The sequence below is a fragment of the Narcine bancroftii genome, chromosome 8 (assembly GCF_036971445.1).
Source record: "Narcine bancroftii isolate sNarBan1 chromosome 8, sNarBan1.hap1, whole genome shotgun sequence".
In the NCBI taxonomy this organism is placed as follows: Eukaryota; Metazoa; Chordata; class Chondrichthyes; order Torpediniformes; family Narcinidae; genus Narcine; species Narcine bancroftii.
Genome location: NC_091476.1, coordinates 139,433,306 through 139,446,083, shown reverse-complemented (window position 1 = coordinate 139,446,083; position 12,778 = coordinate 139,433,306). Strand labels below are relative to the sequence as shown.

Sequence of the window (12,778 nt, the reverse complement as noted above, 5' to 3'; positions counted from 1 at the left end):
AAGATGGGGAATCTATGGAGAGGAAACACAGGAGATTTACCAAGATGTTGTCTGGATTAGAAAATAAGTCTTATGAGGCAAGGTTAGCAGACCTTGGGACTTTTCTCTTTGGAGCACAGAAGGATGGGAGGAGACTTAATAGAGGTGTACAAGATTCTGAGAAGCATAGATATAGTGGACAGCCAGTGGCTTTTTCACAGGTTAGGGAATGTAAACACCAGGCGACTCTCTACAAAGTGAATGGAGGAAATTTTAGGGGAGGCCTCTTGGGGTAAGTTTTTTTCTAAAAAACACAAAGAGTTGTGGGTACCTGGAATGCCTTGCCAGGAGTGGTGGTGGAGGCTGAAACATTAGGGGCATTTAAGAGACTCTTAGGCGCATGGATAATAGAAAAATAGAGGGTTACAAGGTAGGAAGAGTTAGGTACTTTTTTTTGGTAGGAATAGATAGGCCAGCACAACATCAAGGGCTGAAGGGCCTGTAATGTGCTGTAATATTCTCTATTCTAATCTCCTTAAAATTTCTCTCCTCTCCTCCCACCTTAAACCTGTGCCCTCTCACTTATACTCCCTCTACCCTGGGTAAAAGAATCTAAAACTCCATACTGTCCTTGTCTCTCATTATTTTATAAACCTCTCTCAGGTCATTCCTCAGCTTCCTATTATCTGTGAGAATATGTTTCTTAATTTTTTTCCCCATATATCCTAATGTTAGTGCGTGAAAGACATTTGCTAAAAGTCAAATACTCTCGGCTATGGCAGCTGACAAGTTTGTGAATTAGATCTCACCAGCTGTTAAAACTATACTGACCAGCTGCATCTTATATGGGATACCAATACCCCTGAGCATCAAGCCCTGCAAAAGGTAGTGAACATAGCCCAGGACTTAATAGACATACCCTCCCTACCACAACCACCCAGCACATGCCCTGTTCTTACTGCTACCATCTGGAAAAAAGTGTAGGTGCCACAAGATTCATGCTACCAGGTTCAGGAACAGTTGTTACTCTTCTACCATCAGACTCATCAACAACAAACTCAATCATGGACTCATTTAAGGACTCTTACTTTTGCACTTTATTTTTTTCTCTCTGCACAGTTTGTCTACATTTCTTTATTTGTTTACATGTGTACGTCGAGTACAGTTTTTTTTGTACTACCAATAAGTGGTAATTCTGCCTCACCCACAAGAAAAAAGAATCTCAGGGTTGTATGTAATGTCATGTATGTACCCTGACAATAAATCTGAAATCATTTGATGCTGTGCCTATTCTGCTCCTGGCCATTATGAAGTGGTGGGAACCAGAACTCCAACAGGACCTTGCACCTGAGGACACAGTGGGGCAAACTATGTGACCCAAGAGCCACTGATTACAGGAAAGCAGCGCATGAAGTAAATGCAAATTGCAGTTGTTGTTTTAACAGCAATATTCTTTAAAGAAAATGCACACATCGACATAGAGATAGATTATCTTGTCTAACATGAATGGTAAGGTTTAACATTAAATTGATAGGATTCACTTTATTCCTTTCTTGCAGTAATTAGTAAGGTTTCACTGAAGAATATGGACAAACATTGCTGTATGTTTACATTCAACCAATAGTGAAGGGAACTGTCAAGGCTCTTGTGAAATACATTTCAACAGCTTTAATCCTGGGTGCAGAATAAAACCATGTACAATGTGGTAATCTTGTACAAAGGTCACAGAGTGCCAAGTGTGGGAAGCAGAAACTGCACACTGTGATAATCGTATTCTACCTCAAAGAATGGACATAAATGTGAAAATAGCAATGGAGAAGGTGTTTTGCTTTGGATACACCTAAATCATCTGCAGCTAATAGTGACATCGAGACCTGAAATTTGTGCTGATTTCCATCTGCTATGTTGTGGAGGATAAATACATAAAAATGTAACTACTTACAGTATGTTAGAATGAATTTGCTGTTCAGCAAAGCGTCTTAAACTGTACCCTCTCCACATCTGCATTAGCTGAAACATCAGAGTGTGATCTGCAGCACAAGACTCCAAGCTCAATGTGAGAAATACACTTCCAAAGCTGATAGAGGACACCCACCACAGCACCAAGGAAGGAAAGAGACAATGACCATGCAGGAGGCAGCTTCTCTCAATAGGAATGAGAGGAGAGTTATTTCCATTCCTCATTTGGCAGACAGTGGGCTATCAAAGGCATTACTATTGGAAAAACGACTGTTGTGTCTGGGCATTTGGGCACTGTGCTGCTGAACAGAGCAGACATTTATCTGAACACAGTGAGAAGAATGTCCTGCTTTTATATACGACAGGTGAGATTTCCAAATGTCAGCAATATGATGGAAGGATATGTTGAGTGCAGCTCCAACTATGTTCAAGAAGCTAAACATCACTCAGGGCAAAGCAGCCTGATGTCTGACACCCATGCACTGAACATTCATCCCCTCCACCACCAGGACACAGTGTCTGCAGTGTACCCCTTCCACAAAATGTACTGCAGTTGCTTAGGTGGCTACCCTAACAACACCTACCAAACCTAAGGTGCTACCATCAAACAACACAAAGGCTTCAACCAAATGGGAACACCACCTTCTGCAGGTTCAAAGTCACAAGCCACCAGGATTTAGAAATCTATCACTGGTCCTTCATTGTCACCGAGTCTAAATCCTGGAACTACCTCCCCAACAGCTTTGTGGGAGAACCTTCACAGATTAAAAAAGATGGCAGTGACTTGTGAAAGATTAACTCTATGTTTTCAAAGGTAATTAAGGATGCGCAATAAATGCTGGACCTCCCAACAATGCTCGGATCCTAAAAAAATTAATAAAGATATTTGACTTGGGTATGAATTTAAGGTCAAGGATCAACCAGAATCATTCTGAATGGTTGAGACTAAGCAACCTATCCTTGCTTCCATTTGTAATGTCCTGAATGTGAAACTATGGCTTAGCTGCCCATTGAATCTGACTAATTATCATATTATGTGTGTTAAGCAAAATAATAAATTTTAAGGCCAAACAAGAATAAAGGGTTGCAGACGCTTTCCTTTCATATTTTAACCATGTGCAACTTTTTTCAAGAAAGGAGAATTTAAAGTAGCAATCCATTATCCCATACTCTTTTTACATTAAAAACCCATATTATTGCCATATACATAACCCTTCTCTAGATGCCAGCTTGGTTGCTCACACAGAACAGAAGAAATGCTGGGTCATGGAGTTCTTCTACATAGCAAGTCTGCTTCCTGGAGCAAAAGAGGCAGAACGTGTAGCACAGCAGAGTCGGCCTCTAGTATGATGTAAAATGTGGACATTGCTCTGTATACAATCATGGCAGTTGATCAGCAGGTGTTTGTGCTAGCCATGCCTTTGAAAGCAATCTCTTGCACATCATATTCAACTTTTTGAAACATGTGATGTCGCATCTGTGTGAATGACATGTTCAACCGATCAGAAAAACATTGGAGGAGAATGTGAAGAGAAGCAGGGAGCAGTGAGGCAGAAAGGCATACAGACCTTAGATGCCGTAGACTGAGATGTTTGGTTCTCCTGAGTCAATTTGTGCTAGTCTCTGATAGAAGAATGTGGAGGAGAGAGAGTCCACATGGGCCCATGTTCTGGGGTAATGTCCTCATCAACTTTGATGAGGATGAGTGGTGGAGTCACTTTCTTAAGTCTCAGAACACTTTTGACTTTGACTCATTGAGCCTCACCTGAGGCGCAAGGCAACAAACTGGCCCTCTCACTTAGCTCTGGAACCGCAGTTTAGATTCACTGTTGCTCTGTGATGGTACACTACCCTGTGTGAATATCGAATCATCAGTTGTATTTTTGATGTCGCCACTGTGTGTGTGCCCATTGGTACGCCAGGTTACTGGAGCATTGAGGAGGGACCTTTCCAAACATTTTGTCAAACTGCCTGTGGTGCACATCTTCAGGAGACAATGGACGGATCTGCAGAGTGGGAGTATCCAACGTGTGCTGGTGCCAATATTCCCATCATCAACCCCCCCCCATGATGACACACAAGCCCACTACAATTGGAAAGGGTGGTACTCGATTGATTGTTCTTCAAGCTGTTATTGACCACAACTACTGGTAAGGATCTCGGCCTGAGCTACAATTATTTGTCTTTATCAATTAAAGTGTATCATCTGTCAATCTATACACTCAGTCTTTTGTTTTTCTAGCTGCACAGATGTTAATGTGGGTTGGCCTGGCTGCAACCATGATCCTCGTGTTTCAGCAAATTCATCCACCTACGGAAAGGCCGAAGATCAAGGCATGTACCTCTTCCCATGTGAAGCGTTTATATACCCCACTGTACAGTAATGATGTGGGGATCAAGAAATCGTGTTTTTTTTGTCAGATATAACTAGATAGGAATAAATGACAATGAAATATATGTTTAACAGAAGGAAAGGCTGACTGACTCTACGTCGAATGAAACATGACAAGCCCAAGGGTCAGGTTCTATCCTGTTATTCTAAAATGACTACGAGAAAACATTAGAGAACTGATTGTGATTTCAGAGGTCGCATAAAGTAAACTACATTGCTCTGCCCACAGAAATCCAAAACCGTTAACGGAGTGGAAATCCCCGTACATCTAATCGAAGACCTAGTTTAATCCCTTAGGAAATGCTTTCAGACGTTTCAAAGGTCGCTGGAGGTGCCTGGCCAAGCGACTTGATATTTGTACCCCTTTTGTATCAGATGTTATTGCTGCCTGTTGTACTCTACACAATCAACAAGGAGCATTTCCTGCCAGAGTGGATCACTGCGCTATCCGACCTCTCTGAGTCTGATCGAGTTGCTTATCAGGGTGCACAAGCGTACAGTCACCAGGCGATCCATGTTCAAAAGCAGAAAGGCACAACACAGTGTGGACAAACAGTTAAATCACTTCAGCAGCTGGAGGAAGAAGGCGGATTAAATGACTCATATGCTTCACCCATCTGGACAAGGCTGTTATTGTCATGTGGTGGCGAAGAATATACTACCTTTGGGGTGAAGGAGCACGGTACTGGCCTGTGGGAATTTGGTGCTGTGGAGAGGGAGCAAAGTGCTGTGGTACAGGAGTAGCCACAGTGGAGTGGAGTCCCACAGAAGCAAGGCCCGATTCTTCATCTCATGCTGAATGACTTGGAGCATGGTGCTAAACCCATATATTTGATCCACGCGCTCTTGGCTATCAGCCTCCCATGCTACCATCTCTGCCTCCTGCATATCTCTCTCCATCCGCTCATCATGGTCCCTCTGCCTTTCCAACCTTAGCAAGATGGGTCCTTATGGGCAAACATTCACAAAAACACACGAGAAAGATAGTAATCATGATCAAAAAAATATTTTTTTACTCGTCTGATCATGAGGTGCAGCTTGATCGTTTCTAATGGTGGTGTCCGTCTCCAGGCTGCTAACGTACCCAGAACATCTGTTCTCCTACTGGCAGAAGGAGACGCAGCAGAAATGATCTCAGGGGAAGGCGTCTGGGCTTTCAGAGTGGCTTGTCCCCCAGATGAAATGGCACAGGTCAAAATATGGCCATCCAGACACCCTCTGCCACTCTGGTCCATGGCCTGATGAAAATTTTTCCGCAGGCTCTTCAATTTGGTTTTTACCTGCGCCTTACCCCAAACAAAGCTGTGGTCCCTAAGTTGTGTAGCCAGCCTTTTGAATATCAGGCCATCTTTTACCATTCCATTTATTGCGCATTTAATTTTGTCCTGTGCTCTGAGGGTAGGGAGGTCCCGGATCTCATTATCGCCACAATTGCCAGACATGTTGAGATCTGAAAATAACCGAACCATTGGCGACTTTGTAGCTGACAGTTAAAGTTAAAAATCCCACATTTACGTCACACGCATGAGACATCATCGCAATGTCAAATTCCTTTCCCATTTGGAACCGGCAACATGGCTCATGCTTTTACACTGGCCCTGCTTCGCCTTTGATACTACCTCACTTGGTGGATAAAAGATGGGTGTGAAATGATCCCTCAATCTGCTTTCATCACGTTTATACAGGGAGGCAAAGCAGATTAGACCCGGCTTGGTATCAGTGTATAAAGGGTACCTGTAAGGTGGCATTGAAATCAATCACCAATGGAGAAGCCAGTCAGTAACTGGTTTCTGTACTAATACGGTACAATCTCTTGGTAATTAAGGCCAATAAATAGAGGATGTTAACTGTATCTTTTTGCAGCAATTACACAGTCCCTAAATATTTGATGCAAAGGGACATGATTTACAGGAACTGACTGCATTATTCATTTCTGTGACTAAATCCCAATATTTCCTGTCAAGAGTGCAGGCGCCAATTGGTTTGGAACTTAATCTGGATAGAGTATGAGATTCCGTCTCAGTCTGTCAGTTCCTGCAACCAATATCCAGTGAGAGGAAATCATTGTTCAACAAAGTAAACACGACACTTCCTCTCTCACCCACTTCACAGTCAATGATGATGACATCCAAAAATAACCATGGCACCATCGAATCTCAGGCAAGATGCCAAACTGCACACATAACAGCTCACACCAATTTTGCTCAGGAACAGACAGAGTCTATTTGGAATTTTAAGAAGCTGTTCATCTGGACCCTGCAGTTAAAAATTCAGCAATGCTCAAAAGAAGTGAATAATTACGCTCTGGAGACTGGCAGCAGAGAGGCTTTTCATTTAGTCTCAGAAAGATTGGCATTGCTGACAAGGGTGGCATTTACTGTCAATTCCAAGTTGCCTGGGGGGGGGTGGGTGATGTGTTCCAGTTGCCTGGTGGGGGGGTGATGCGACAAGTCTGTTTCAGGAAACATATGGGTTGCTGGCAGCTTGCAATGAGTCGGTCAGATAATAAAATCCATCAAATATAATAATGATATCGGTGTAAGTATGTGCAAGGATATTTATACATCTGACATCCCAACTTACTTCATCCAAAGCAGAGGATTCTAATCAGCAAATCATGCGGCAACACAGCAATACCATCAGTCCCATTATCCATCTCCTTATCGCACTGCAACCTTACCACTATTTTCTTTCCTGTAGTTATCAAATCCACTGGTTAATTTGTCACTTATCCACACACTAGGAGCAATTTACAGAGACGGCATGGTTATGCTCAATGCTATTACAACAATAGTGGCCCAAGTTCAAATCCACCTATATCTGTAGGGAGTTTGTACATACTCCTTGTAACTGCATGGCTCTTCTCTGGTTTCCTCCCATGTTCCAAAGTCTGTAGGTTAATCACATGGGTGGCATATGCTTGTGGGATCCTGTATCTCTACATTTAAAATTTAACCAACCAGCATGAATTTGGGATTGTGGGAGGAACATGGAGCAGCAGGAGAAAATCCATGCAGTTATAGGGAGAGCATGCAAACTCCACAATGGACTCCATGCTGCCCATGAATAAGCAATAGTGACTTAAAAGAAAGGTGATGAATGCATTCATTAACCCCACCAGTTTTATGTTTCTGCTTTACTTAATACCAATATGAACATCTTGAAACAAACAGAATTTACCCTGAGAAAGGACAATTAAATGTCTTGTTTAGCAGGAATGAAATTCAAATCGAACATAGACCAGTAGGAAAAGCTGGGATCAATTACTTAAACTAGAAGCAGCTTTTTTAAAAATTCAGTCTTTATATATATGAAAAAAGCAAATGCATGTTTATTAAAGGTGAAAGTTAAAGTTAGTTAAATTGCTGTGAGAGGCATTGTCTTTAAAGACCCATCTTTAATATTAATGTTATAAAGGATCTCACAGCACCATTTGAAAGTGGGGAACCCTTCCAGTTCCATGGCCAAAATGTATTACTTAACCAATGCGATTAAGACAGATTTATCTTGTTATTTGTTTCATTTTTTTTGCAATTGAAACGTGTTATATTCATACTGGTTCCCTTCTCTCCACATAAACATAGTCTACAAGTTCTTAAACAAGGTACATTTAATGATGCCCTGAGGTCACCAAGCTCTTCCTTTCACAATTAAAATAATGGCGATACTACCACAGATTTGCCCAGAACGGTGAAGTAAAGCAGCAATATCTACCAAATGTTTCAAACATAACTAGACTTATGCACTAACACACCCCCAATGATACAAATGTTTCTAAATGCATGAAAGATGAAATGACAATGAGCCCACTCAGGAACAAGTTTCAATTTATAAGTCTTATTCGACATTAATATTTATCATTGCAGGAGCCATAACACTTACCCTGGCAATTTCAGCATACGCCAGTCCCAGTATCCCCTCCCAGTTGGAACCATTGATGAAGAATTTATCAGATTCTGTGATGGCAGCAATGTTTGCTCTGACTGAGACATTGGGACCATGTGGAATGCTGACGATATCAGTCCCGAGCTCTCCTTCCCATTTCCCCTGGGTGTACGGAACATAGACGCTCTTCCTCAAGTCTCGATAAGTGCTGGAGCTGAAACACAAAAGGTATTTGTGCTGGTGAAATAAAGAACGCAAAGGCAAATAAAGGAATTGGAAGGTTGACTTCTGTATCAGTAACGTGACAATCTTCACAAAAATTATGCTGCCTTACCTACTGTGATGGGTTGGACTGGGTCTGAGTGAATACTGAGACAGCAGGTTTAACTTGCTTTATTTGTTCAAGTTTCTCTCAATTAAAATTTAAAGATAATCTGCGTTATGAGCCCAGAGGACCCCCAAAACCCGCCAGCGTTAGAAATTCACCAAGACAAATAGTTACTTAAACAAAAGTTACTTTTAATTACCTTTTAAACTGAAAACATGATCAAACTTTAAATTATTACTATTAACTTAACCCCCTTCTAATTCTAAGTGCATGTGTATGTAATATATGTATAAGTTCAGAAAAGTTCTTTGATTCACACTCCAATCACTTCTCACTCCTCCAAGTTCACTGGTTGCAGGCAATTCTTATACTGTGCACAGAATTTAACATTTATAAATTTCACCAGGCTTTGGTGCTTGAAAGGTAAATAGTTACTGCTCAGGAAGGTTCTTGTTGGTTTTCAGAGATTTGTTGCTCGTTGGACACCCACAATTGATTCTTTCCATCAGCCACTTCAGTGTTTTGCCGAAGAAACTTGCCCCATCAGGGCTTTCCAGATAATAACCTCTTTCTTTCACGTCACTACAGAGTTCCTTTTCTGCTTCCCTTATTTCATGTGAAACATTATACAACCAGCCATCTCCTCTTGTATGGACCACAAGGGCTTTGACCAGGCTGAACTAAGCACTCAAAACCAGTCTTCAAAATGGGGTTTTTCCACAAGCTTGCCAGCTTGTCATGTTCCTGTCCCAGCTACTGCTGCTGAACTGTAGAAATGAATTTTCTCTCTCTCTCACACACAATCACTCAGGGAAAAAACACATGACCCTCTTAGAATAGCAAAATGCACTCAGACTGCTGTACCGGACCCAATCTTCTGAGTCTGTTCATCTGTTGTTTTCAAAATAATAATCCATTTGACAGCATGTCAAATTAACATCTACTTGTGAAGTCCTTATGGGCATTCTTCAAAGTTTTTGCAAAGGCACTCGGAGCCTGGACTGCCTGGCTTGAGCAGAGCTCCAGCATTGTTTGGATGTTTGTGTGACCTAACTAAATAAACCACAATTTATCTTCCAAAAGCATATCTACATACAATATAAAATATAACATAATCTGTCATTTCTTTCACCTTCTCCCTCCTCAGTATATTGTAACAATATTGTTTCCCAGATGAGACTCTCTCATGGTTTCCTTCCCTCCGTTAGGAAATATTTCCCAGCAAGTTGCAGCCCAGTTAACTTCAGGTTAATGGCTGTTAAGAATATACCAAGGCTCCTCCATTTGAAACATTTTAATGCAGCAGATACACAAAACTGCCATTTCTTCATTTTGGGCTACACTTGAAACTAGGCATTAAAGGGAAAATATGATGGATTTCAATCCAGATCCTGGTCTCAAAATGCTTCGAGCCAAATGCTTCCAATCAGTTCAAATTTTTACAATTGCCTCACTTTGTTCAAATCAGTTCTATTTGTCCATGAATTTCTGGTGTAAGCATTTAATAATTATCAAGAATTGTTTAAAAGCTCATGTAAATTGATGTTAGTGCAATGCACACAAATGCTGGAGAAATTCAGCAGGTCACGTAACGTCTAATAGGAGGCAAAGGGATAGACCCAATGTTTGAGCCTGAGCCCTTCAGGAGCAAAAGGTAGGGGCAGGTGACTAAATAAATGTTGGGGTGAGGGTGTGGAGAGGAGCGAGGAAGGGGCAGGGGGAGGGTGCAGGCCTACAGGCAAGAGGTCATAGGTGGATATGGGAGGGAGAGAAGAAGAGACAAAAAGCTGATAAGTCAGAGGGCAGTAGTGGATCTCTGAAGTGAGGGAGAGGCGGGGAGCTGGAGGAAAGGAGACAGAGGGATAGGGAAGGAGGGAAAGATGAGGGAAGGGCCTAATGGGAAATTGAACGTCAATGTTAATGCATTCTAGTTGGAGAATACCCAGATGGAATATTAGGTGTTGTTCTTCCAATCTGTGGGTAGGCTCAGTTTGGCATTTCAATGGAGTGGGGAATTAAAATGGTTGGCCTCTGCCAGGTCCCTGTTTTTATAACAGACAGAGAGAAGCTGCTCAACAAAACAATCTGCCATTCTTCATCGAGTCTCTCCAATGTAGAGGAAGACACAGCAGGAGTACCGGATGCAATTTGACCCCTGTTGATTCACAAGTAAAGTGTTGCTTCACTTGGAAGGACTGTTTTGGGCCACAAATGGTGGTGAGGGAGGAGATGTGGGTGCAAGTACAGAATTTTCTGTGATCATGGGGTAGGTTTTGAGGGGTGATTAGTAGGAAGGGATGAGAGATTCCCAGAGGGAGCAGCCACTGAGGAAAGCTGAGAAGGAAAGATGTGTTTGGTGATGGAGGTCATGTTATACATGGCAGAAACTATAGAGGATTATGTGTTGGATCTGGAAGCTGGTGAAGTGGTAGGTGAGAACAAGTGGTAGGTGCTCATTGTATCTAGGGGCAGAAGAGTCAGGGCAGATGTGCGGGAATTAGTGGGTCAGGACTGAGTTGATGGCAGTAGCAGGGAAGTCATGCTTTTTGAAGAAAGAGGATATCTTGGATGTACCAGAATGGAAGGTCTTATCCTGGGAGCAAAGATGACAGAGATGGATGAATTGAAAGAAAGGAATAGAATCCTTACAGGGGGAAGGAAGTGAAGAGGTGTAGTTGAGGGAACTGTTGGAGTTGGAGTTAATGGGTCTTCCCCACTAATGGAAACAACTTGCCTACGTCTATCTTTGCCTTTCATAATTTTATATGTTTCTAAGATCCCCTCTCAATCTTCTATAGTTCACAGGATTGATAGGAGTCAGCTCAAACTTTTGGGTGGCACAGTGTAGCAGGTAGTGTCACTGCTCCATCGCGTCAGCCATCAAAGCCATCTGACCTCCAATGCTACACGGGTTTCCCCCCACTTCCCAAAGATGTGCAGGTTAGTAGGTTAATTGGCCGCTGTAAATGGCCCTGTGCATCACTAAGTGATAGAATCTGTGACAAATTGTTGAAATGTAGGGAGAATAGATCATTAGGAAAATTGGCCATAGTTAAGTGGCTCGGATTGGCCATAGTATGGTTAGTTTTGTTTGGCCATGGTAGGATCCAGTGAGGACTGGTTGTGATCAGTTCAGTTTGGAATGGCTGTAGTAAGATTGGTCTGGATTTGCCAGACATATTTCAAAATAACAACTGATCAGCAGTGCTTAAGGAAAATAAATGCAAATTTTGAGTGTAGAAGTTAGATAATAACATATATTGTTATTAATTATATCTTTTTTTTAGAGATAGTTCACACCCTAAACTGATCTAAAAAAAATTTTTATGATATATTTTTATTCTGTAATATTATTGTTTAATATCTCTGTATTAATTCATTACTTACTATGTATTTTTTATATCTCTTTGAACTGTATGCATTTATAAATTATAATAATAAAAAGATTGAAAAAGAAAAGAAGTTAGATAATGAAAAATATGGATCTCTATTTTAGTATATGCCTCCAACAACAATTCTCCTCAAGGTTTTCAGCCCAAATTGTCCATACTAACAAAGTTGTCAACCCAAGCTGATCCCATTTGCCTGCATTTGGTTTGTTTCCCTCTACATCTTTCTGATGCATACTGTATATCTGTCTCAATATCTTTTAAATATTTTTCCTGATGCACAGGTTTCTTGCTATGCAGATAGATGGCAGTGCTTTGAGGAAATAAGCAATGCTCCAATGCATTGGGCAATGCAAGTTTACCTTTAACAGAATAACTGGGTTTGGCCTTTTCCCTCACAACACTTTGGACTGAGCCAATGAGCATTATTTTGAAAGAAAAAAAAATCACAATATCCATATATATGATACAATACTGCAAGACTCCACTCTGACCCCAACCTACAAACCCTGACTGTTAAAGTCTATAATACATTTTTAATACATTCCATCCTCAGGCACATATTTTTCTAAGTACATCAGAGGCAGACAAAAGTTAAAAGTATTTTTAACATTATTATGTGACAATAAAAGAAACCTTGAACATTGAGTATAGCAGTAGAACAGCCCTTTGGTCCACGTGCATGGAATACAATGACCAAATTAAAATGAAGCTCCGCTATTTGCTCATGATGCTCATCTCTGTTTCTTGCAGATTCATGTGTCTATCAAGGTCATTTGAATGCTACTATTGTAGCTGCTTCTACCACTGCTCCTGGCAGCCTGTTCCAGGCACCACCACTCTTGG

The 12,778-nt window shown here is 41.4% G+C and overlaps 1 protein-coding gene across 4 annotated transcripts in view; it reads right to left on the bottom strand.

Moving 5' to 3' along the window:
- bace1 (beta-secretase 1) overlaps positions 1-12,778 on the bottom strand; it is a 163,433-nt gene that overhangs the window by 75,193 nt on the left and 75,462 nt on the right. For all 4 annotated transcript variants that reach the window (XR_011343425.1, XR_011343424.1, XR_011343423.1 and 1 more), the window contains exon 3: positions 8,213-8,429. Coding sequence is in view for 1 of the 4 variants with exons in the window: in XM_069895026.1 (XP_069751127.1) it covers positions 8,213-8,429 (217 nt within the window). In the remaining 3 variants the exon portion in view is untranslated. The remainder of the gene's footprint in view (positions 1-8,212; positions 8,430-12,778) is intronic.